The sequence below is a fragment of the Podarcis melisellensis genome (genome assembly GCF_964234715.1).
Source record: "Podarcis melisellensis genome assembly, chromosome: 1".
Classification (NCBI taxonomy): domain Eukaryota; kingdom Metazoa; phylum Chordata; class Lepidosauria; order Squamata; family Lacertidae; genus Podarcis; species Podarcis melisellensis.
The window spans coordinates 11,788,147-11,814,774 of record NC_138528.1 but is presented as its reverse complement, the minus strand read 5'-3'; the positions used below and the strand labels follow the sequence as shown (position 1 = coordinate 11,814,774).

Sequence of the window (26,628 nt, the reverse complement as noted above, 5' to 3'; positions counted from 1 at the left end):
TATGAAAATGATGTGCAGATGGTATTTAACACCAGCTAAACTGCAGAGACATCACCTTGCCAACAAAGGTCCGTATAGTTAAAGCTATGGTTTTCCCAGGAGTGATGTATGGAAGTGAGAGCTGGACCATAAAGAAGGCTGATCGCTGAAGAATGGATGCTTTTGAATTATGGTGCTGGAGGAGACTCTTGAGAGTCCCATGGACTGCAAGAAGATCAAACCTATCCATTCTGGAGGAAATCAGCCCTGAGTGCTCACTGGAAGGACAGATCCTGAAGCTGAGGCTCCAACACTTTGGCCACTTCATAAGAAGAGAAGACTCCCTGGAAAAGACCCTGATGTTGGGAAAGATTGAGGGCACAAGGAGAAGGGGACGACAGAGGACGAGATGGTTGGACAGTGTTCTCGAAGCTACCAGCATGAGTTTGAGCAAACTGTGGGAAGCAGTGGAAGACAGGAGTGCCTGGCACGCTCTGGTCCATGGGGTCACTAAGAGTCTGACACGACTAAACGACTAAACAACAACAAACTGGCTAAAATGTACAAGACAAGAACTAATGAGTGTTGGAAATGTAAAGAAAGGGAAGGTATCTTCTACCACATGTGGTGGACTTGCAAAGAGGTAAAGGCTTTCTGGGAAATGCTTTATAATGAGTTAAAGAAAATGTTTAAAAATACTTTTGTTAAAAAACCAGAAGCCTTTTTACTGGGTATAGTGGGTGAAGAGATTCTGAGGGAAGATAAAAGACTGCTTATGTATGCAACAACTGCAACAAGAATTCTTTTAGCCCAAAAATGCAAACAAGAAGTACCAACGAAAGAAGAGTGGCAGATGAAGATGATGGACTTTGCAGAACTGGCGAAGCTGACAGGAAAAATCCGAAACCAGCATGATCAAGTATTCCAAAAGGACTGGAGTAAATTTATATGATATCTGAAAGATTATTGTAAGCAATTAACATCACTAGCAGGGTTGTCTAAAGACTTGTAATGAGAAATTTTGAGCCATTTTGTAATGAGTATAATTAGAACTGGAAAATGTACAAAATGCAATGATATAAAGGTTAATTTTGAAAGCGATGAGGCGGGAGGGAGGGAAGGTGATAGGCTCTACAAACTTATTTATATATCTAAGTTTGCCTGCCCTATTCCTGTATATAGGATAGCAAAGGGGGTAACAGTGTCAAATCAACACTTTGGCAGGTAGAGCAGCTGTGTTTAGGATTGTTTATATGTATTGCCCGATACCTGCTATCTGCATATGTAACTGCAGCAATCTAAACATTAAAGTCTTTGGAAAGAATCCTCCTTGTTCTTTGGCAACTGGGAGCCAGAACAAGGATCTTGCCATGCAGACACGGACATCTTAAATGATGACACCATCAACAACTGTGTGAAACAGTTGCTCTAGTGCAGTGGTGGCCAAACTTGGCCCTCCGGTTGTTTTGGGACTACAACTCCCATCACCCCTAGCTAACAGGACCAGTGGTCAGGGATGAGGGGAATTGTACTCCTAAAACAGCTGGAGGGCCACGTTTGGCCATGCCTGCTCTAGTGTGACTGCCCCCCCAATTAACCCCCTCATGCAGAGAGAGAGAGCCACATGCTTTCTGTGCAGCGTTTGTTGTGAACATTAGACGTGGAGCATGCACTGATGAAGTGGGTCGTTTATTCAAGATACAAACTTGTGAGTTTTTGTACAAGGTCCAATATCTCACACAAAAAAAAGGATATACCAAAGAGGTAATGCAATAGTTTCCTCTCTGCATTTAGAATTCTCTTGAACTGCTGTAATCCAACCCTTTCCTCTTGGTACAGGGGACAATAAATAATAAACCATGCACAAGCGACGCCAGCTTCTTCACCAGCAGGGTCTCCCAGTGTTGTGGGGTCCTTCACTGGTGCATCAACAAGCATTCCCCAGATTCAGCTGCAAATCACGACATCATGACATCATCCTGATATGCATAACAGCCAGGATTTGCTGGAAGGGCTATTCATTGCGCACAATGCAAACGAGACCGCACTGGGCAGTGCTTATCCCCCAAAGTGGGCAAGTTGTGACTCAGCCCAAGTGACACAAGGGGAAGATGAAGGCGTTGCCTCCCACCCACTTGCTTTTTAACACACAAGTCCTGCAGAGGAGGTGGTGCTACCTGCCCTCTTTATTTCCTGTCTCCTTCGGCGGCCTTTGGGAATCGTCAACCTTGCTGCTGTCCGTCTTGGAGCCGCTGGACAGCTGAATCCCACACGCCGCGAAAGCCCGGCAAATTTCACGCCTGGCGTTCTCGCTAGCCAGCACGTAGATGAAGGGGTCGGCCACACTGTTGGCGGTGGAGAAGCAGAGGAACACTACAGAGATCGTGTAGACACCTCTCTCGAAACTGCAGCTCTCCGCTGGGCGGAGAAAGTAGACTCCCGACCTGATGAGGAGCACCACATGGTAAGGGGCGAAGCAGACCAGGAATATGGCAATGATGGCAATTGCCAGGTGCTTCACTTTCGTTTTCTGGGGTGGGCTAAGGCTGCAGCTGCTCTTGATACACCGGAAGATCCGGTAGTTCATGAAAAGGAGCAGAGTGAATGGAACGAGGAAGCCCACAAAGAACCGTGCCACGTTGTAAAAGGCTATACGGCGGTTGAGCGGTGTTTCAAAGCAGATCTTGCTTTTCGTTTGCTGTATTTCTTCCTGGAAAAAAACGGGGCAATAGATCACAGCAACCGTGACAAAGAGGGAGGTGGTGACTATCGCAGCCGTCCTCTGGCGCCGTATCCCTCTACTTTCCAGCGCATACACGACCGCCACGTAGCGGTCGATAGAGACGCAACACAGCAATAGAATGCTAATGTAGATGTTGCAGAAAAAGATGTATCCTGTCACCTGGCAAGATAGGTCCCCCAGCTTCCAATCGCGGCCGTTTTGCACGTACAGGATCCAAAGAGGGAGGGTGCACAGGTACATCAGTTCGCAAAGGGAGAGGCCGAAGAGGTAGACGGCAGCGATGGTTCCCTTGCGAATCTGAACGAGCGTCAAGAAGGCAGTTAAGCAGTTGGTTGGGATGCCTATGATAAAGACGGTGCTGTATACCGCAACCAGAAGATGCTGGCTGTCTTTGTACGGCATGGCCGTGGAATTGCACGTGGCGTTACTCATCTGGGCTCCTTCATCTGGGCCCTTGGAAGGTCTGGAAGCAAAACGGAGAAAGTTAGATGTGCTAAGGAATGGGAACAGGCCAATGCTGGCCTGCGATCTTTCTTCAAGCCCCCCTCGAAAGCCACCATTTATGCAAAGCCCCTAATGAAAGGGCAAGGGCTCTTGCTTAGTGGTAGGACAGCTGCTTTGCATGCAGAAGGTACCAAGTTCAATTCCCAGCATTGCCTGGTAGGGCTGGGGGGGGGGGCTTGAGAAGATCTGCAAGGGATTGCCTTGCACGAATGCCCCTTTAAGAAGGCCCCAATCCACCTTTATGGCAGCCAGGGTGTTAAGTTGTGGGTGAACATATCAGACGACACAGTGATTCTTCAAGCAGCTCTTGTTTATTCATAGGCCAGAACAGAACTGAACTGAAGGGTTCAGCCAGCCTGCTTATATAGAGCTCCAGTACAACGTAACTGTAACAACTTTCTGTAACTATCCAATCACTGAACGTCACTTTCGATCCCTTATTTGCATATGTGGACCTGAACTATCTACAGTATCCCCCTGCTGGCCCAGGGTGAGAACTTCAGTACATAACACAGGGCTACACCTCAGTCAAGCCCATGTGTAGCAGTCAATGGGGGCAGGAAGGGAGGCTGCCTGGCAGCTTGAGAAGGATTTGGTTTTTATTTGAACCCTGCAAGTATGGAATATAAATGCAATACCTAAACAGAGCATGCCTGGGGAATTTTCTAGCTCTCCAACTTTTAGTTTTGAAAATGACTCAAGAGGCTAAAATCACAGCCAGGTTTGCAAAATTCTTGCAGAGTGTCAAGCCAAGGATGTGTCTCAAATTTAATATGCACAATATGCACTGCACTCACCCCAAACATACTGTTCCTATCTTGTGTCAAGCTTAATGGTGGCTGCGTATAGTGCTGATTGGCCAGCACCTGTGATGTCACCAAGAATCTCTGTCTCTATTTGTTTCTCTCCTCTCAACCCAATTTCCTAGAGCGGGGGTTCCCCAACTCCCCTCACCCCGAGAACTGAGGTTCTTGGCAGACCACTGAATGATTTTTCTGCTTGTTGTAGCTATTCCAAAGTGCTGTGCTAGATGCTGTCTGATAAATGGAATGCAAATTGTTGTACAATAAAAAAACTATGATAAAAGAAGCAATGAAATGTGGTTAAAGATCATTGTGAATATTAAATGCAACAGAAGTTCTGTCTCCCATCTTGAACTGCAAATCCCATGATAATTTGCAGACCATCTGAATGAAGTTCATGGACCATAGTTTGGGAAGCCCTATTGTACAGTAATCTTGCCCTTTAAAAACGATTTCAATAAAGCAACAAATAATTGGATAAACCGATTCTAAGCAAAACTAAATACATAAACTAGTGGTTTTCAACCAGTGTGCCCTGAATAATGGTCAGGGATGCTGTGGGCAGCACTGGCCTCTGTCCCTCTTTCCTTTCCTCCCTCCCTCCTCTGATGCCCTCTCGCATCTCTGCCTCCCAAAGGCTTGCACAGCTGTTTGTTGCAGCAGGCCTGGCTACAATCTCAGCAGATGAATGGTGCCTTTGTGGCTGGTCAGGGGGTGCTGGTCAGTGGCGTAGGAAGGGGAGTGCGGTGGGTGCGGACTGCCCCGGGTGTCATCACTGAGGGGTGTGTGTGACAAAATGGCAAAAATATGTGTTATTAAAATAAGTAAATAAAAATTGGGCTCTCGACCCTTTTTTTTTGGAAAAATAACTCCTGCAACCCCCCCCATCCTACACCACTAATAGCTAGGTGAGGTGGGGGGCACTGGGCGCCACACCGCGGGGCCTGCAGTGTGCCTGAGCCAGACATCTCTCCTGCAAGCTCCGTGCTACTTTTTCGAGCAGCGTGGGGCTTGCGTCTGCCCACAGCCTCAGCCGCCCTACAGCTGAGGGGGAGGCTCCAGAGAGGCTCCACGCAGTGCACTCTGCCTTGGCTCACCCTGCCCCTGTGGGCAGTTTGCACCGCCCCCTTGGGCAGCTCGCTCCGCCCCTGGCTGCAGGACGTGTGCGCCGCACCGGGCACCCAAGCAGGTAGCTACGCCACTGGTTGCCAGGAGCTGAGTTGGCCTCGGAGTAAGCAAGCAAGCGGGCAAGGGAGCCCAGCCAGTCAGTCTGCCAGCCCTTGCTGCTGGGAATGGACAGGCAGGTTCCAGGCCCCTGTGGGGCAGTATAAGGAGACACCTTTCTTTGGGGTGGGGTGGGGCAGCTCAGAGACCAGGGGCGGCAGCAGCATCTGCCTGCAGGACTCTCGAGAGGGGAGAGGAAACTGAGGGAACACCCCACAAGGGAGTGTTTGAAAAAGGGTGAGAGGCTGCTAGCTCTGCAGGCAAGGGGGGGGGACCTAACTGGGCTCCTGAGCCCCACAGGAAGAACATAGTTGGTCAAGGGAGCCGTGGACTCAAACTCTGACATCAACAACAAGTGAAGAGAGAACGAGAGGAGACTGAGGGATGAGCTGTCTGCCATCGTGGTTCTGATGCTGGTTTACCCCACAAATGAAGGCTACGCTTGATCTTTCACAGAAACACAGGAAGCTGTCTTCTGCTGTGTCAGACCACTGGCCCATCTAGCTCAAGATTATTTGCATTGACTGGCTGTGACTCTCCATGGTCTCAGGCAGGGGGTAAATTCCAGCCCTGTCTGGGGATTAAACCTGGGACTCCTTCCATGCAAGCAGACGCTCTGCCTCTGAGCTATATGGCCTTTCTCTTTTCCTATTTCCCAACACAGCTTTGCATTGCTTCTTTTCCTATCCTGGTTGCAGTGGATTTGCAAACCTCCCTGGCCAGCCCGTCTGCATTTGCTTGTACAGTGGTACCTCTGGATACAAACGGGATCTGTTCCGGAGCCCTGTTCACATCCTGAAGTGAACGCAACCCGCATCTGCACTTCTGCACGTGCGCGGGTCGCGATTTGCTGCTTCCGCGAATGCGCGTGACGTCATTTTGACCATCTGTGCATGCACGAGCAGCGAAACCCGGAAGTAATGCAGTTTGTTACTTCCGGGTCGCCACAGAGTGCAACCCGAAAGCTCTCAACCTGAAGCAACTTCAACCCGAGGTATGACTGTATATATGGTTTTTCAGAATAAAAGTTTGCAGTCCCATACAGTCACATATCCAATATACAACATAGAAACCAGATTCCAAAGAACCTCCTGGACTTCCCTCCTCCCCTTTCTGGGTCCTATATTATTAATCATTTCCTCCTGCATCTTTTATAATAATCCAAATCTTTTTTACTTCTCCACTGTGTCGAAAATTCACCATTGAACAACAAGTGTTATTCCAATTCCACTAACGATTTTAACTGTTTACAATGGTTTTTAAGATAAGTTACAAATTTCCCCCATTCCTTATTACAATTTTGGTCTTCCTGATTTCTGATTCTTCCGGTCATTTTAGCCATTTCGGCGTAATCCATCAACTTGATTTGCCATTCCTCTCTGGTAAAGGTAAAGGGACCCCTGACCATTAGGTCCAGTTGTGACCGACTCTGGGGTTGCGGCGCTCATCTCGCTTTATTGGCCAAGGGAGCCGGTGTACAGCTTCCGGGTCATGTGGCCAGCATGATTAAGCCGCTTCTGGCGAACCAGAGCAGTGCACAGAAATGCCATTTACCTTCCCGCCAGAGCGGCACCTATTTATCTACTTGCACTTTGACGTGCTTTCGAACTGCTAGGTTGGCAGGAGCAGGGACTGAGCAACAGGAGCTCACCCCATCGCGGGGATTCAAACTGGCAACCTTCTGATTGGCAAATCCTAGGCTCTTTGCTTTAACCCACAGTGCCACCCACGTCCCAAGGATTCTTCTCTGGTGGGGACTTTTATTTTCTTCCTTGGCGAGCCTCGTGATCTGCTTCAAAGCCATGACTTCCCTCCTCTCTGGACATTTTGCCTGGGTCTTGCTCCACTTGTGGAAGCCCACTGGAGCTCAATAGCGAGAGCGTCTGCATGGCGCAAGAGCCCTTTCACCATCGCCTCTTGCAAAGCTAACACAGAAACCAACTGCAGGCCTTGCCGTCAAGAGAAAGTTGTAATGCCTGGGGCCTCAGTTAACGTAAACAGCCCTATCCCTCCCAGGGAGGCCCCCATCCTTTCTCAGTTCCTTCTGCCTTTTATATTTCCTGTGCCACTATGTGTAAGAAATTATGCAAGTGGCACCAGCTAGAAAGAAAGAAAGAAAGAAAGAAAGAGAGAGAGGGGGGGGGAGAATATGCTCTGTGGCACCTTAAAGGTCAAACCCAACACGTTTCGATAGATTAAGGCTGGACAGATTTGCCCGTTTTGGGTCCCTGTTTTTCATTCCCCCCCCCCAGGCTTAAATTCAAGTTCTTTACCTTTCCGCAGAAATTTGAATAATAATAATAATAAAAATAAGCCTCATGAAAATTTGTCAGCATTTGGTTTGAATTTATTCTAATACTCAGATTTTTGCATGCAGTTTTGACTAATATACTTTTGAGTGTGGAAGAAATTCGTATGCTGCCCTACACCCACAGGTCTCAGGGCGGTTACAACACAAAACCACAATATAAAAATACAAAATACATAATAGAAATAAGTAACAAAAAGAACCCAATAAACCCCCTTTCCCCAACACATTTTAAAAGGGCATTGGATGTCAATCAGCCAAAGAGGAATGTTTTTGTATGTTATTTTTACTTGTGCATGACTTTCTGCACATTACTTTGCAGGAGAACTGCACCACAACATTTGAAGGCGTTCATATTTAATGGTGAACCTGCCCAATTCACACTTCCCAAAATGATGCAACCCCCCCCCAAATGACACCTCCTGTCAAAATTTGTGGTTCTCTGAATTTTGCAATGCAGTTCTCCAGAAATGCACATGCTGGCGAAAATAACATACAAAATTGCACTATCTTAGGGGAATCTGTTTTGCAAAAACGTGTGTATTAGGCAAGATCGTGTAAAAGGAAAATAAAAAATTAGGATATTAGGAGGAATTTGCACTAAAATGAAGGGGAATTTTCACAAGGACTGATGTGGAAATGTGGAGAAGTAAGTTTAGGATTAGAGAAACTATCTCTACCCACGCTTCAGTTCCATGCATCTAGGTGACAAAATTCTTCATGCAATGCATAGATAACTAGAGAACTCGCTCCATGACAGCCACCAATTTGGATGGTTTTAAAAGAGGATTGGACAAATTAGAATTTGCATTGCGCTTGTGGTTTTGATACTTTCCAGCTTCAGGGAAAGTTTTTGCAGCCTGTTTCATTTCTGCACCGACTTGTCTCACAAGGAGCCCTTCTGCTTGGCACACCTGCCACTGAATCCTTGCATGAGGCAAAGGGTCATGGGGAATGTTGTAGAGGGCTTATTCACTGGCCAGACTTAACTGTTGCCCTACAGTAGGGCTGGGGAACCTTTTCCTGCTAAGGGTGACATATCTTCTGGGGATTATCTGCCAGGGGTTACAGGGAAGTGGTGGAAGGAGCCAGATCCAAAGGAGGGGACGTGCTCATTTCCTTCTCTTTCTCTCCCTGCTGTTCCCCTTTGCCACCCCCAGGAAATTAGACCAAGGGCCATGTGAGGGCTGAAATCTGCCTACTCCCCACCCTCCTTGTTAAGTATAATTGTTTAACTGACACCAAAATGTAGAATGCTTGAATGTGTATTGCTGACTTTAGAGATTTTCTATAGCAGCATACCAAGAGCTTTCTGAGCTCTGATTAGTTAACACTTAACTGAGAATGTTCTCTGCTCTATCATATGAGTGTTTAACCTTAGATCACATAATCAAGGTATTCAATTGCAAATCGCCACCTTGGAAGGCTGGTGGCTGTTTCTTTGTTCCCAGGCTCCGTTAGTGAAGGATGTGCAAATTACTCACTCTAAGGAGCTTACAGTCTTGGGATGAAATGCAGGCTAATGTGTGTGTGTGTGTGTGTGTGTGTGAGAGAGAGAGAGAGCGAGAGAGAGAGAGAGAGAGAGAGAGAGAGAGAGCTATGCTTGTGAGCTCTGATTATGTTATTTTATTTCTAAGAAGATGCCTTGGACAGGCATGTGCCTTACGGAACTATCTGGATGTATCTTTGATTGTTTTGTTTTGGAAGAAAGTTCTGCAAGTAAAGTTTTAAACAATACTTATCACATTAATGCATTACTTAATACACTGTCTGGACAATGTTTTATTCCAAGAAGAGGAGTCAATTTTTATGCATCTGTTTGCTTCAAGCTGAAGAATATTAGTATCTGACTCCAGGAATGTACTGCCTTTCACTTAAGCCACTCTGGACAATTTGATGATCTAGATTTTCAGACTATGTTCAAGGAGTTTCTTCAGAAGGAAGGGCCATGATTCAGTGCTAGAGCATTTGCCTTGCATGCAGAAGGTCCTAAGTTCTGTCTCTGGCATCTGCAGATATGGCTGGGAATGTCTCCTGCCTGAAACCCCGGGGAGCTGCTGCCAGCCAGTGTAGACAATACTGGGCTAGATGGACAAATGGTCTGACTCAGGGTAGGGCAGCTTCCTATGTTGCTAAGGTTTTCAAGCATCCCTCAATGAAAACCTTTAGAGGTATCTCAGGGATCTCTGGACAATCTTTATCAGGGGTCAGCAAGCTTTTACAGCAGGGGGCTGGCCCACTGTCCCTCAGACCTTGTGGGGGGGGAGCAGACTATTTTTTTTGGGGGGGGATGAATGAATTTCTATGCCCCACAAATAAACCAAAGATGCGTTTTAAGTAAAAGGGCACATTCTACTCATGTAAAAACACGCTGATTCCCGGACCATCTGTGGGCCGGATAGAGAAGGCAGTTGGGCTGGATCCGGACCCCGGGCCTTAGTTTGCCTATCCATGGTCTTTATCATCAAGTTGTCCTGAGCAGCCTGGCTGCAAGGCAGTCCATTCTTGGAAGACAAGGTGTGAGCAAATATCAGCCCTTGGCCTGATTTCAGGTGGCCCTTGACAAAAAAAAAAAAAAGCGGGTGGCAGAGAAAGAGTTAATCATTAACTCTGCAAGTTGCTCAGAGTCCTTTAGAAAAACTCTTGTGGAAAAACCCCAAGGAAACCCAAACCCTGGTTATGTGCATGCACTCCTGGAATCTCTTGCCACTTGGAGACGAGGGTGTTCGCAACAGCATCCATTGTGCTCTTTGCGATATTGTGGGCTCCTTTGGCTGGACCAGAATCAGAAAGGTGGCATATAAATAAAGTTATGAGTAAATAAATAAAAGTAAGGTCAATGCGCCTGGACACCGAATGCACATCTACTGCTCTTCCTAGCCCTGGCGGGAACTGGCACTTCAGAAAGCAACGGTTGCTGTGTGTCTGTAAGTTGTGGTTATTCTATACTAAGAATAGCCAGATTCATTGTGAGATAAAACACCTGCTTTTCAGGCTGCGGTCAGGTTGCTAACACACCTTGTTTCAGAAGCCAGTGCAGGACAGGATATTGACAGGGTTGGGCAGGTTTTTAGGGAGTGGGTAGGATAGTCAAGCAGCAAAGCCTGCTGGAACAACAGGGGTATTAAAATGGGGGGGGGCACACGTGTACTCCTATCTATGGGTCCTCGTTGTGATGCTTTTGTTGTTTGTGTATTTAGTTTTGCTTAGGATCATCTTTGAGATGGCCGGGTTTTGCAACTATGGGTTTCTCCAGCTCCCTATTTATTGGGTGTTCATCCTGATTTGCTTGAACAAAGCCTACGGGAAGGATAGATTATGGTCAGTCTTTATTGTGTGTTTCATAGAATAACAGACTCATAGAGTTGGGCTTTGTCAAAAGCCTTAATGAAATGAAGATACACTATGTCCACAACATTCCCCTGATCTACCAAGCTTGTAACTCCATCAAAAAAAAGAAATGAGATACACCTGGCATTAAGAAATCCATGTAATCACAGCATCCCTTTCTAAGCACTCACAGACCGACTGTTGAATGATCTGTTCTAGGACCTTTCCTGATATTGATGTCAAGCTCACCAGTTGGTATTTACCTAGGTCTTCTTTTCTCCCCTTTTTGAAGATGGGGACAACATTGGCCTGCCTCCAGTCTGGAGGGACCTCACCTGTTCTCCAAGAATTCTCAAAGAACATAGACAAAGGCTCTGAGATTACCCCTGCAAGCTCCTTTAGTTCCCACGGTGCTGCTCATCAAGCCCTGGAGATTTGAATTCATTTAAAGTAGATGGGTGTTCCTTTACCACCTCTCTTCCTATCTTGGGCTGCAACTCCTTCCTTCCATCATTTATTCTGTTACTACCAGGTTGTGCGGGTGGCGCTGTGGTCTAAACCACTGAGCCTAGGGCTTGCCGATCAGAAGGTCGGCGGTTCAAATCCCCACGACGGGGTGAGCTCCCGTTGCTCGGTCCCTGCTCCTGCCAACCTAGCAGTTCGAAAGCACACCAGTGCAAGTAGATAAATAGGTACCACTCCGGCGGGAAGGTAAACGGCATTTCCATGCGCTGCTCTGGTTCGCCAGAAGTGGCTTAGTCATGCTGGCCACATGACCCAGAAGCTCGGCCAATAAAGCGAGATGAGCACCGCAACCCCAGAGTCGGTCTCCATCTTCTCCACGCAGAGGACCTACCGCTTGCCCCTTCCTCCTCTTGTTTCAGACATATCCGATGAAACCTTTATTATTGCTAGCCTCTCTTGCAAGCCCGAGCTCATTCTGAGCTTTAGCCAGCCCAACCTTCACCACTGGCTACTCATGTATACCACTCCTTTGTGATTTCCTCTTTCTTCCATTTCTTCCATTTGTTTGACTTGCTTGCAGGGAGGTTATACATCAATGAGCACTTGTCCTGATTTGCTTATGTGGGGCTGTTTATGAGCATTCCTCCTGATAGGTCTGCAGATTATACAACGTTGCCTATTTGGTGAGCATTTATCTTGATTTGCTTACAAAGTGGTTCAATGGAGCTGTGTCAAAGCAAGGTATATTCCACACTTTCATGTGCATTTTCCCACCACTTTCCTTTTCACAAGACTTTTATAGACTTCTGTCTTGTCCCCTCTTACTTGCCTTTTCCCTGGACTAAAAAGTCACACGGTTCCAACAGTTCCAACCAATGTCTGCAAGATGACTGGGTTCCTCTCTTCAGTGTTAAGGAAACAGCTCCTAGGTTTTGTTTAGTTTTAAAAAGAGGATCTGAGAACAGGCATCTCGTTCTATGAAAGAGGATGTGGAAATAGTAGAAACATCTGTTCAAAGCCCACTCAAAAATGCCCCAAAGCTCCTCTTTGGGAGAGTTCTTAACTGCATAATGCAGTCATACCTCGGGTTGAAGTAGCTTCGGGATGAATATTTTCGGGTTGCGCTCCGTGGCGACACAGAAGTAACGGAGTGCGTTACTTCCAGGTTTTGCTGCTCACGCAGACCCTCAAAATGACGTCACACGCTGTTGTGGAAGCGGTGAAACACGACCCATGGAGACACGCAGTTGCGTCTTACGTTTACTTCAGAATGTGAACGGGGCTCCGGAACGGATCCCGTTCGTATCCAGTGGTACTACTGTATTGTTATAGATGGGGGGGGGGCAGCGCTAAACCCTAGAAATTAATAAGTGGGATATGAAGGGAGAAATACAAGCTGCAGAGGAATTCCTGAGCTAGCCCATGCAAAATGACCTGGCCAAGTTAGGGACATTAAGAAACAATACAGGGTCATTGACAATGCAAGAAAACTGTCCTTCCCCTTGCCCTGAGCTGTGAACACAGACTGGGGCTTTGGGAGGTTGGCAGGGTTAACTGGGTGAGAGGTGAAAAGGGAGTTTTTAGCAGGGTGTTCTGGGAAGAAGAAGGGAGAATAAAGACTGGGATTCATCTTGGGCAGGCTGGCTGAAGGCTGGCTGGGAGAGATGCCTTGGACTCCAGAGCTGCTTTGCTGTGAGAGACAAGCCCCTCTTGAAATGACCATGCTGTCAGATCTGGACTGAAGTGTAAATAGGTGAATAAGCCATATTTCTTAAAACTACGACAGTTTCTGCCATGTCTCAATTCTCCAAAGGAACACAGACCCTGAGTGAATGCCTGGCACCCCATGGGCTCTTGTTGCAGCTTGGCAGAGGGTGTGGGTGGCACACAACTTTTGTAACGATATTATCTCCTAACGCCTTAGGGGCAGTGATTCCCAAATCACTGGGAGGGACCGTAGCACAATGGTGAGGCATCTCCTTTGCATGCAGAAGGTCCTAGCCAGGTACAAATCCAGGAATCTCCCACAATGCCCTTAACGTAACGTTTCCCGGGGCATTGTGGGAACCAAAGATGGGGGCCTCCTGTTTGGAGTTTGGAACCTGCCGTTTTAATTTCCCACAATATTCTGGAGAAATATAGGCACTGTGGGAAATTTAAACAGTGGCTGGCATGGGCTAGGTTGCTGCTGCCTGTTGCCTCTCTGGGTAAGGGTGCCAGCTTGGCTCAAACTTAAAGTCAGTCCTGTTGCTGTAGGGGAAAGTGAAAAGAACGGAGGTGTTTAGATACTGAACCAAGCAGGAAATCACACCAGGCCATGCCTGCCTGCGTGGTAATGCGGGTTGCCAGTGTGGGAGAGCTGATAAAAACAGACAGTGTGTGTGAAGAAATAACAACTGCAACCAAATTTCCTGTTGACTTTACTGTTAGGTTACTGGGTTAGAACTGATCCAGTTTTTAGATGTTTACCACCTCGTCTTCCAAGCTTTGTCAACCTGGTGCCCTCCTGATGCCAACTCCCACCATCGCTGGCTGGGGCTGATGGGAATTTGCAGTCCAGAACATCTGGAAAGTGCCAGGTTGGCAAGCGCTATAGTAATAGTATATTTTGTGAGCTGCTCTGTGATCAGGGTGGTGTGGTGCTCAAGGCTTCTGTTGACACCCAGATTTAATTTTTGGTGATGCATTATTATTATTTTTTGCATTTTGTTGTTAGACCTTATTAAGCGTATAGTTCAATTTTGTGGAATATTTTTGGATGAGAGGCTTTCACTAACTTACCGATTATTTCATTGAATAATCAAATCATAGATTTGTAGAAGGGACCCTGAGTTACTCCCCCTTCTTTCTTTTAAATAAAAATAAACACAAAGCAAAAATAAAGCAGCTTATTGTATTCTGTAAATTATGAATTGTGGGGAAATTCCGCCCCCTCCCCCGAGTTGTGATCCGCCTTGAGCGTAGTTTACTATAGAATAGTATAGACACAGGATGATGACAATGGGGAATTAATTTGATCTTTGTTGGCTATGAGAATTACAGGGGAAACTAACATGACAAAAGAACCTTAGTAGCATACATTCCAGGGTTATTAGATAATAACTTGTTCTCATTTGCTTGCTACCATCTCTACCCAGTTCCTTTTTTTAAAAAAACCGAGGTTTTATTAAAACTTTTGCGTAGTACAATAAAAAACAAACTAATCTAAACAAAGAAGAAAGGAAGAAAAGAGAGCTAAAGAAAGAGAGATAGAAAAATGTGAAGCCCTCTCTCACAGATATACAGTCATACCTTGTTTCTCAAATGCTTTGTTACTTGTACTTAAGTGTTCCGGTTTTTGAACGTTCTTTCAAAGCTGTATGTCCGACACAGCTTCCGATTGAGTGCAGGAAGCTCTTGCAGCCAATCGGAAGCTGCACCTTGGTTTTCCAACAGTCCCAGGAGTTGAATGGACTCCTGGAACGGATTAAGTTCGACAACCAAGGTACCACTGTATCTTAACTTTTGTCCCATGCAGAAAAAGGTGTGTCCTCCCAGCTCTCACCTGGGAGTATCCCTTTCTTTCCCCAGCCTCTCACCCTTGGAGATCTCCCCTTCCCTGCCTCTCACACAGGGAGAAAAAAGGACCAGAGAGGAATAAAGAATTTTAAAAGGACTGGGGTGGGGGGAGGACCAGAGAGGAATACAGAATAAAACTATCCAACTATCTGTCTGTCAGCTGTATTTACAAGATTTCTTGAAAATATTTGAAATGATCACTCCAAGGTAATACCCAGTTATTCCTCCTTCTGCTGTCTCTGTCCAGTTCCTGAGCAAAACGGATACAGTGGTACATCGGGTTAAGTACTTAATTCGTTCCGGAGGTCTGTACTTAACCTGAAACTGTTCTTAACCTGAAGCACCACTTTAGCTAATGGGGCCTCCTGCTGCCGCCGCGCCAACGGAGCATGATTTCTGTTCTCATCCTGAAGCAAAGTTCTTAATCTGAAGCACTATTTCTGGGTTAGCGAAGTCTGTAACCTGAAGCGTATGTAACCTGAAGCGTATGTAACCCGAGGTACCACTGTAGATACCTGAATGTCTTCTAGACCTCTACAAGGGCCTGTGGTATCCTGCACTCTGTTGGGCATGGGTGGCCCTGGAGACACCAAACCACAAGGCAGCTAGCAAAACTCTTTCTTTCCTCTTCACAAAGCTCAGCAACCACAAATTGGTTGCAAAGAAATGGTATTTTCAGCTTGGTTCCGCTGCCCACAGGCTAGCAAGGCGAAAGAACCTTGAGAGTGAGAGTCTTCCTCATGGGTTCCATCCCATGCCAAACCCCTGTCATGTCTAGTTTCTGTAACATTTAAAGGGCACCTGAGAATATTAGTTGCTGGAGGACTCATTTGCCTACCATCTCGAGGGGAAAGTAATACTTGGCAACAGTATGTATTATAAGGATCTGGGGGTTGATGCCAATGCTTAATCCTCTGCAGGGTACACCCATAGGTTAATGAACACGGCAAAGATACCCTTTCGTTCCAGTGGGTCTACTCTGAGTAGGACTTGACTGCTGTGATCTGTGGAACCGGTACTTTTGCTTTAGTGCGGCAACACTTGTTCTCTGAAACTCCCTGCCTTTTGATATTAGACTGGTGCCTTTTTGCTGTGCTTTTATTGACGACTGCTAAAAAGTTTAAGTGATCCTACCCAGAAATGTAATGTTATTAGGTGTGCACTCTTCCCACCTTGGATCAAATCTATGCTTCCAGGTGTCACAAGAAAGCTGCAGAGACAGTGCAGGATAGTGCACACCCCAGAAATGAACTCTTTCAGCTTCTGTCTTCTGGAAGAAGGTAAGGTAAAGATAAAGGGACCCCTGACTATTAGGCCCAGTCGTGGCCGACTCTGAGGTTGTGGCGCTGATCTCGCTTTATTGGCCAAGGGAGCCAGCATACAGCTTCCGGGTCATGTGGCCAGCATGACTAAGCCACTTCTGGTGAACCAGAGCAGCGCACGGAAACGCCGTTTACCTTCCCGCCGGAGCTATCTATCTATCTACTTGTACTTTGACGTGCTTTTGAACTGCTAGGTTGGCAGGAGCAGGGACCGAGCAACGGGAACACACCCCACCAACCTTCTGATTGGCAAGTCCTAGGCTCTGTGGTTTAATCCATAGCGCCACCCTAACCACCTGAGAAACAGTTTCTATCCAAATGCGATTTTGGTTTTAAACACAGTGTAAGGTAGTCTCTATGGGAGTATATTGTATTTAATTATGGGGTATCAGAGTTTTTAGGGGGATAACCAGGCTGGGATAGCTGGGATAGTAGGCTTGTTGGTTTTTGAATGTCTGATGTAGTTTTTTTTCCATTTCATTGTTCTGTATGGGACAATGACAACAAAGATTATCATATTGTATTGTATTGTATCGTTTTTTAAAAAACTGCTGATTATTTATCTATACCCTGATGCATTTCATTATGTCTATCTGTTTCCAAGTTTAATTTTACTGGTGTTGTCTATTGAATATTTGATACTGTTCCACAAGGGCTAGCTCAGCCGCTAGAGAATGAGAATGTTAATCTCAAGGTCCTGGGATCTGAGCCCCATGTGGGGCGAAAGATTCCAGCATTGCAGGGGGCTGGACTAGATAATATCTGTGGTCCCTTCCAAGTCTATGATTCTATGTACACTGCTTAGAGGGGGCAGTGGGGCTGATTAAGCAATACATTGGAGGATCCAATGGCCAACATGCGTTGGCAGAGGAAGTTCAGGATCTAAATGCCCTTCACTGAGAAGGCTACTACCACAAGCAGGCCAGTGGTTTGCCACACAGGGCGGATGTGCGCAGTTCTCAGAAGCTTCTGTGATTTGCTCTCCAACCAGACTTAGCAGCCATGCTTTCAAGTGGCTTTGCAAGTTGTAGCTTGCGCACCACCTATTAGGTGGGATGTCTGATCTGACAAACCATAGCTATGGTGGTTGCTTCACAACTAGTGGGGTGAGACAGAAGAGCTGAGCATATCAAAAGCGAAAGCAGATTGTTCCCAGCTTGCTGCATCAGTAATGCACCAAGGTGGGTGGAAGGGATGAATTGCCTTCTTTTTGGAATGTCAAGAACCAATGAAGAGGCTCTAAGGGAACCTGTTCTGGCCAGAGAAGCCTGATTTTTAGCCCCACCCACATCCCAGTGAGCCAAAGTTGACAGGCATGCAGGGCTGCCCACCTGTCAATCACCAAATGTCATCATTACATCAGGTGAGGCTTCCCTTTGAAGCCCCCATTGTTGGGAATCACAGGGCTTTCAAACAGCCCTTGGGGAACATCATAGCATGGTGATGTTTATCAAGGGCTTTCAGATGCCCTCTACTCCATGCTTCTCCTACAAACATCTGAGGATGGGGGTTCATTTTAAAGCCTTCAGCATTGTGCTGATCGGCTTGCAAAGCTTGGGATGGGGGTATTTGAAAGCCTTGAGTTAAGGTGCCCTTGGATGGGGTGAGATTGCGCTTTCAAACAATCCCTCTGTGTTTTGCTTTTAAACTGTGGAGGTTTGAAAGAGAATCACATTGGGTGGATGTTGGGAGGCCTGCTTGCTCGATCAGGGAAATAACCAGCTCATCTTGCTCGATCAAAGGAATAACTGGGAATTTTAAGCTTCTGATTGTTCCTTTGAAGCCCCATTCTCACCCTCATCACACCTGACACAATGCAATTTTCAAATTTCTTTTTCAAAAAAATCCCTTGCGAAAATTCATCCACATTATAGGCTGAAATTTTCCTCATTTTTCTAGGCAGTTTTGCCGAATAGACACCTTTTTACAAGCCGTTTCTCACAATGCAATTCATTTTTTATATGTCATTTTTACTAATATGGACACATTTATATGTACACTTTACTGTAGCAGGTGCATTTTTGTACACAATTCTTGGCTGGAGAACTGCATAGCAAAATTTGGGGAAATGGGAATTTAGAAAGAAGCCTGTATATTCATTGCAACTCCCTTCTCCAATGAACCATACTCTTCAGATCCCCAGCTTTCATTTTTATAAAAGAAGAGCAAGTTTCTATCATTTGCAGAACCTGAGAGATGTGAGGTTGGCCTGCTTGCTCCTTTCAGTGTTTAAATTACTTAATTACTTTATTTAATTGCATTTATAACCCAACTTTTCCTCCAAGGAGCTCAAGGTGGCCTTTGTGGTTCTCCCTTGCCTCACTTAATCCTCTGTCACATAGGTTAGGCTGAGAGGCAGTGACTGGCCTAAGGTTGTCCAGTGCGTTTCATGGCCCAGTAGGGATTTGAACCCTGGTCTCCCAGGTCTTAGTCTTACTCTTTGACCACTACACCACACTGGCTCCCTGACTTGGCCTACAGCCACTACAGAGCCTGTACAGGTAACAGCAATTATGATCATTATTATCCATAATGAAAAGAAGAAGAAGAAGAAGAAGAAGAAGAAGAAGAAGAAGAAGAAGAAGAAGAAGAAAAAGAAGAAGAAGAAGAGGAGGAGGAGTTTGGATTTGATATCCCACTTTATCACTACCCAAAGGAGTCTCAAAGCGGCTAACATTCTCCTTTCCCTTCCTCCCCCACAACAAACACTCTGTGAGGTGAGTGAGGCTGAGAGACTTCAGAGAAGTGTGACTGGCCCAAGGTCACCCAGCAGCTGCATGTGGAGGAGCGGAGGCGCGAACCCGGTTCCCCAGATTACGAGTCTATCGCTCTTAACCACTACACCACAGTAAAACATGAATGAGTGCATAGGGATGACTACATAAGGGTTAGGGGAAGTATAGTACATCTGTTGGGGGACACGTCATGTCCCTTCTGGGGTAGTTTGTCCACCTTTGGTCACCACCTTTGGTCCCTCAGATCTCACCTGTGGCTCCTAGAAGCTGTCAGCAGGCAAAAGTAGCCACACCTCGGGAAAGGGCTTAAACTGGATCGCTAAACCAGGAGAGGCTAGCTGATGGGTCTCAAACCCTCAGTGAGTTAGGGACTTTCCCTCCATGCGAAGACAGGCTCCAGGGGATTGAGTGAACAGGACCAATAGTGGGTCCAATGGTCAAGATGGCGGTTTCTGCATGTGCTGTAGAAGGAAGTGAGAGGCAGAGAGGGCTCATCCACCTGGGAAGGTAGCCCATCTAGGCAAAGGAAAGCTCTGATCCTAAACCTCTGCTGCTTTGCAGGATATCTTCAGGAGAAGGAAAGGCTCTGGAGTAAACCCTACACATATCTGGAGTGGAGTCCCTAAGATGGTTGTCTTAGATGTCTCCTTCCAGCAACTTCTTCAGTCAAGCTAATGCCAGATGTATTGCTCTGCTTTCCCTTGAAGCACATCAGCAAAGCCGAGAGGGGTGGTGGTTGTTGTCTGGGCAGCCCAGGACCTCCAGACACACTGCCCAGACTTGCACCCCAGAGAGGTCACTTTGGTGCTGCTAACACAGTGGTTTGACTTCACCCCTGGAGGTGCACCCCACTGACCCTTGAGGCAAATGGATGCCAACAAGGAATAAACTGCCCCTCTATTTTTTCAGTGCCCCTCCTTGAACTTTTAGGCTGGCTATGGTGCTGGAGGAGACTCTTGAGAGTCCCATGGACTGCAAGAAGATCAAACCTTTCCATTCTGAAGGAAATCAGCCCTGAGTGCTCACTGGAAGGACAGATCGTGAAGCTGAGGCTCCAATACTTTGGCCACCTCATGAGAAGAGAAGACTCCCTGGAAAAGACCCTGATGTTGGGAAAGATGGAGGGCACAAGGAGAAGGGGACGACAGAGGACGAGATGGACAGTGTTCTCGAAGCTACCAGCATGAGTTTGACCAAACTGCGGGAGGCAGTGGAAGACAGGAGTGCCTGGCGTGCTCTGGTCCATGGGGTCACGAAGAGTCGGACACTACTAAATGACTAAACAACAACAACAAAGGCCTGGTCCAGCCCTGATGGTCCAGATCCTGTTATGCCAGGCTTATCCGTTGCCCTCCAAATGTTGTTGGACTACTACTCTCATCATCCTTGACCATTGCCCACACCAGCTGGGGTTGATGGGAGTTGGAGTCTAACTATGACTGGAGGGCCATAGGTTCCTCATCTCTTCTTTAGGCCCCTGGCTCTACAATCTAAGCTACACTGACCAATGTCTATGGAGAACTGCCTCACCCCTGCAACAGAGTTTGATGCCAAAATCCAGCACTGCCTGAGCTCTGTGAGTGTGGCTTCCTCCCGATTGAAGTGCAGAGTGTTTGAGGATCGGGACATCTGCAAGGAAAACAAAATGCTTGTTTACAAAGATATGTCCTACCAACCTTACTGTATGGTTGTGAAACATGGACCACGCCATCTCCAACTCCTTGAAAGATTCCATCAACGGTGTCTCTGAAAATTTTTACACATCAATTGGGAAGACAGGCGAACTAATATCAGTGTACTGGAAGAAGCAAAGATCACCAGTGTTGAAGCAATGATTCTTCAACATCACCTTCGCTGGACTGGTCATGTTGTGCGGATGCCTGATTATCGTCTTCCAAAGCAACTACAGTGGTACCTCGGGTTACAGATGCTTCAGGTTACAGACTCTGCTAACCCAGAAATAGTACCTCGGGTTAAGAACTTTGTTTCAGGATGAGAACAGAAATCGTGTGGTGGCAACGGGAGGCCCTATTAGTTAAAGTGGTACCTCAAGTTAAGAACAGTTTCAGGTTAAGAATGGACCTCAAGAACGTTCTTAACCCGAGGTACCACTGTACTCTATTCTGAACTTAAAAATGGAAAGTGTAATGCTGGTGGTCAACAAAAGAGGTCTGAAGGCAAATCTTTAAAAATGTAGTATAAAACACCAACAATTGGGAAACAGTTGCCTGCGAGTGCTCCAATTGCAGAACAGCCTTTACCAAAGGTGCCATGGGCTTTGAAGACACTCGAACTCAGGACGCAAGGGAGAAACGTGCTAAGAGGAAGGCATGCTTGGCAAATCCACACTGTGATCAACTCCTGCCCGAAAACCAATGGCCCCACTGTGGAAGGATGTGTGGATCCAGAATTGGCCTCCACAGTCACTTACTACGGACTCATTTTAAAAACTGTGTTTATGGAAGACAATCTTACTCGGCTATGAGTGGAAGAAGAAGAAGAAGAAGAAGAAGAAGAAGAAGAAGAAGAAGAAGAAGAAGAAGAAGAAGAAGAAGAAGAAGAAGAAGGGTAAACTACATTTTCTAGGAATCTTTCGATGAAGCCATGCCTGTGTAAATATGCACTTTTTAAAAATATATAAATAAAGGCAATTCTTTCTCTCTGTGTTTATGTGTATATTGTGGATGTCCCTACATCTAAATCATCCAAAGGAAGTGCAAATTAGCTCACGCCCAAATTAAAACGAAAACACAAAGCTTACAGCAACCATGGACTGGGAAAGGAAGCAGCAGTGAGTCAACTTACAGAGCAGAAAAACAGGCAACCGTCCAACAAGGAAGGGATGTGCAAAGTTTGTCCCTGACCTCTAGGGTAAGGCCCCTCCACAAATGAGAAGTGGGACGCAGAAGCAATAATCATGGTGCTGGGCTTTTATCATCCAGAGCCCTTAGCAAAGTCACAGGGAAGAAAGGCAAATGGTGCATCTGGGAGGAGGATGGAAGAATGAAAAAGCCTCCTGCCAACTCTCAATTTCACATTTTCTTAAAAAGCTAATGGAATGGGTGGAATGTACAAAGCAACCATCCAATACTAAAAACTTATCTAAAATGTATAATTTGCTGCTGAAATGGAATACACAGGATGAAACAGTGAAATCAGCTATGATTAAATGGGCACAGGATATTGGTCATGACATTATGTTTGACGACTGGGAACAGTTATGGACCACCGGTGTTAAATTTACAGCATGTAATGCCCTGAAAGAGAATATAATGAAAATGATCTATAGGTGGTACATGACCCCAGTCAAACTTGCAAAGATTTACCATCTGCCCAATAACAAATGTTGGAAATGTAATGAGGCTGAAGGTACCTTTTACCATCTTTGGTGGACCTGCCCAAAGATTAAGGCCTACTGGGAAATGATCTATAATGAAATTAAGAAAGTCCTTAAGTGGACATTTGTAAAGAAACCGGAGGCTTTTCTCTTGGGCATGGTCGGCCAATTGGTATCAAAGAAGGATAAGACATTTTTTATGTATGCAACCACGGCAGCAAGAATCCTGTTGGCAAAGTATTGGAAGATGCAAGAATTACCTACTCTGGAAGAATGGCAATCGAAGGTGATGGAATATATGGGACTGGCAGAGATGACCGGCAGAATCCGTGACCAGAGGAAAGAGACAGTGGAAGAGGACTGGGGGAAATTTAAAACATATCTAAAAAATTACTGTAAAATTGTGGACTGATAAGATGTTAAGGGGTAGGAAACAAAGAACTACAGCTGTAAATCTTAAACTTTAAGGAAATTCAAAAGGGACTTAACTAAAGACTGATTGATGAGTTGCTCGAAAAATGGTAAAACAAGGATGTGGCGAAGGGAAGGCATGGGGAAGTCAATTTTTGTTGTTTGTTTTTTGATGTTTGTGTTTGTCTTGTATTGTCATTAATATGTGTAAAAACTAATAAAAATATTTAAAAAAAAAAAAAGGAATGTACAAAGCAACCTTGGTTGTGAAATAAAGATGAGGCAACGAAAGAGGATCCCTGGGTTGTTGAGCTCCAGAGAAGTCACAGCCATCTGAATTTTGAATTTTATTATTATTCATGTTTTTTATATTGTATTTTATGCTGCTTTTACAATTAAGTGTTTTAAATTTGTTGTTAGCCGCCCTGAGCCCGGTTTTTGAACTGGGAAGGGTGGGGTATAAATAGAATATTATTATTATTATTATTATTATTATTATTATTATTATTATTATTACTCTTAATTCAGAGCTGGAATTAGACAAGGTCAGCCCGCCACTAAGCTCACATCCACAAGATACACTCTTATACCACTTCAAACAGTCATCACCATCATTTTATTTGTACCTTTCCATCGTTAAAACCACGCTCCAGGCCATTTACCACATTAAAAGATTCACATAATTGCAAACGGAAGGAAAGTGGTCAAGAACGATACATAAAACGCTTTGAAAATACACAGCCAAACTGAACAGTTTCCATCATAGTAAGATCTAAAAATGAAGGTACAAAGAAATAACATCATGAACAGCAACAGAAAACCCCAATGAAACCCCCTGAACAACGCCCCCAGCTTCTCCCAAAGAATGTTGGGAGCTGTCGTTCGTTAAGCGTGCTTTGAGTTGCTAAGGGACCCCTCACAGAGCTATAACTCCCAGCACCCTTAACAAACTATAGTTCACAGGATTCTTCTGAGGGTGGGGAAAACATGACTCCTAAAGTGATGTAAGTGTGCTTTAAATGTATGCTGTGGATGTGACCATAGACTCTTTACCTCCCTGCACCCTCAGGGAAAAAAAGGAGTGGGTGGGAAACCTGTTGCCCAGTTAGCAGATAGTCCTGGCTGTCTGATGTCACAGGTCAAAAGGGGAGCAATTTACATACAAACATTGCGTAAAAAAGCCCAACAACAAGCAGATATCCAAAGTACAGAGATGGCTATAAGATCTCGTGCCTGAAAACATGTGAGCATACAGATTTAGTTATTTGCTGCAGGAATTTTCTGCCTTTCCTCCAAGCAGCTAGAGGCAGCACACATGTATTTCTCTCTTACATTTTACCCTCTTCTACAACAACCGTGACAGGTAGGGCAGGCTGAGAGATAATGACTAGCCTCAGCTGACCTAGTAAGTTTCGTAGCTGAGTGGGAATTTGAATCACTTGCCGCCTTTTGAATAAATCTGAATACTGGGAATTTGAAGCTAGATTTCCCTGGTCTGATACTTACACTGGGTTTCTAAAGCTGCTGAATCTAGCCCAACACAGTCTTTGCTGATTGGTAAGCAGATGTGGGGGACACGGGTGACGTGGGTTAAACCACAGAGCCTAGGACTTGGCGATCAGAAAGTCGGCGGTTCGAATCCCCGCGACAGGGTGAGCTCCTGTTTCTCGGTCCCTGCTCCTGCCAACCTAGCAGTTCGAAAGCACGTCAAAGCGGGAAGGTAAATGGCTTTTCCATGCGCTGCTCTGGTTCACCAGAAGCGGCTTAGTCATGCTGGCCACATGACCCGGAAGCTGTACGCTGGCTCCCTTGGCCAATAAAGCGAGATGAGCGCCGCAACCCCAGAGTCGGCCACAACTGGACCTGATGGTCAGGGGTCCCTTTACCTTTAAGCAGATCTTTAACATCCCAGCAGAGACCAACGCTTAAAATGCTTAAATGGGGATCACACTTGGGATCTTGTGCATGTAAAGAAATAGACATCGATCTCACTGTTTTTGTAAGGGATTCAATCACATGCCGACAAATTAAGGTTAAACAAGTCTAAGTTGATTGGGAAGTCTTGCAGAAGAAACCCACTTCCCCAAAGTATCGGACTTTTTGCAATAAAGAAAGTGCGAAAATGCACTGGAAAGTGTGGGCTCTCACTTTCTTCCACACAGCTTCATGCAACCTTCCTTAAAACAAAATCAGGATGAACGATCAACAAACACGTTGTCTGGAAGTTCCTGCTGAGCTACAGCTCCTCAGCCAAATGCACAAATCCAGCCACCACAATCTCACTCTCCTAATCCGGATTTTGCAACGACTACAATTCGTACTGAATAAATATTCTAACCACACACCTATTTGATCATGACAATCAACCCTGAGAGGTAGGCTAGGCAGAGAGATAGAAACCAGCCCAAGGTTACCCAGCAAGTTTTGGGACAGAGTGAGGATGTGAACCTGGGTCTCACAGATCTTTTCCCTGATAATTCCAACCACTACATTACACCAGCTCTCCAGTCTTGGTTCCCGACAGGCAGTGGCTTTCTATGAGAGCTTATTGTAGGTGACAGACACATTATTTCCTGTGATATACACCCTGAACTGTGAGGTCCTACTCTTGCATTCCACCCGTGAGGCTTCGGGGTGATTATATATTTATATTAAAAAATGTATACCCAGGGCTTTTTTTCAGGCAGAACTCACCAGAACTCAGTTCTGGCACTTCTCAGGTGGGCGCCATTGCCACGATAAGAGAACAAGGGAGGCGTTCATGGTGAGTTCACCTCTTTCCCTACGAAATAGCACTATATATACCTTTTCTCCTCTCCTCACCCCCCCAAAAAAAGCTGGCATGCAAAACTGATGTGAAACGGAATTACAAAGAAAACATTCCCAGTCTCAAACGACACACGTGCAATGCAAAAGGTATTTGAACTGTCACAAAAACCTCTCCGTCAGCGTGATCACGAAGATGCATGTGGAAATGTTGAGCAATGGTGCTTCTCTTTTAGCTATGTATTATCTATGTGTGCATATAATTGCCTGTCATCAGCCTACAGCTGCTTTCTCTATGAGGGAATAAGTCTCACTGGACTCAGTAAGGCAGGCTTCTGAGTAAGGCTGGAAAGGGTGGCGCTGCGTTTCGCCACACGGGCAACCCCAGTCGAGCACCGAATGGGGCATCCCTGCCAAAAAACGCCAGTGCCAGAAAACACAAGTGATGGCTTACCTTAGCGATCAGCAGCTCCCGGTTCTTCTCAAGTGCCTTGGAGCTCTCTTTTCACGAAGGAGTGTAAGAAGAAGCTGAGGTCCTCCGGCTACTGCTGGCATCGACTTGTCTCTCTCCCCCTACATGCATGAAACCGGGGCCAGGAAGTAACAGTCAGTTGTGGTGTTAGCTCATGCTCCAAACAAAGGGAGGGGTGGGGGGAAAACAGAAGAAGAAAAAGAAAAGAACCCTACACAACTAACTCAATTGTTTCAACACTGCCCACTTAATAGGAGTGAGAAATAAATAATAAAATAACAGCTGCAATTGTTAGTATAATCGCTAGCAGAGAGGACGGTGCCTTTTTTTTAGTTTGGAGAAAAGGCGAGTTTGAGGCAACATGATAAACTCTATACAGTGGTACCTCAGGTTACGTACGCTTCAGGTTACACACGCTTCAGGTTACAGACTCCGCTAACCCAGAAATATTACCTCAGGTTAAGAACTTTGCTTCAGGATGAGAACAGAAATTGTGCTCTGGAGGCATGGTGGCAGCAGAAGGCCCCATTAACTAAAGTGGTGCTTCTGGTTAAGAACAGTTTCAGGTTAAGAACGGACCTCCGGAACGAATTAAGTACTTAACCCAAGGTACCACTGTAAAATGATGCGTTGAGAAAGGGGATGGAGAAAAGTACCGCCCCCTCTCTCCT

At 45.8% G+C, this 26,628-nt stretch overlaps 1 protein-coding gene across 1 annotated transcript; it reads right to left on the bottom strand.

The window, feature by feature from the left end:
- Positions 1 to 1,647: 1,647 nt before the first annotated feature.
- On the bottom strand, positions 1,648 to 26,173 carry GPR132 (G protein-coupled receptor 132). Its single transcript, XM_081914784.1, has 2 exons — positions 25,940 to 26,173; positions 1,648 to 3,185 (listed from the first exon to the last, which is right to left on the bottom strand). Exon 2 carries the CDS (start codon positions 3,152 to 3,154, stop codon positions 2,153 to 2,155), a length of 1,002 nt encoding a protein of 333 aa, XP_081770910.1. The 5' UTR covers positions 3,155 to 3,185; positions 25,940 to 26,173; the 3' UTR covers positions 1,648 to 2,152.
- Between the last annotated feature and the right edge of the window lie 455 nt (positions 26,174 to 26,628).

What these genes read in the sequence shown, in the direction of transcription:
- GPR132 (XM_081914784.1), bottom strand. Translation starts at nt 3,154, where the DNA reads ATGAGTAACGCCACGTGCAATTCCACGGCCATGCCGTACAAAGACAGC.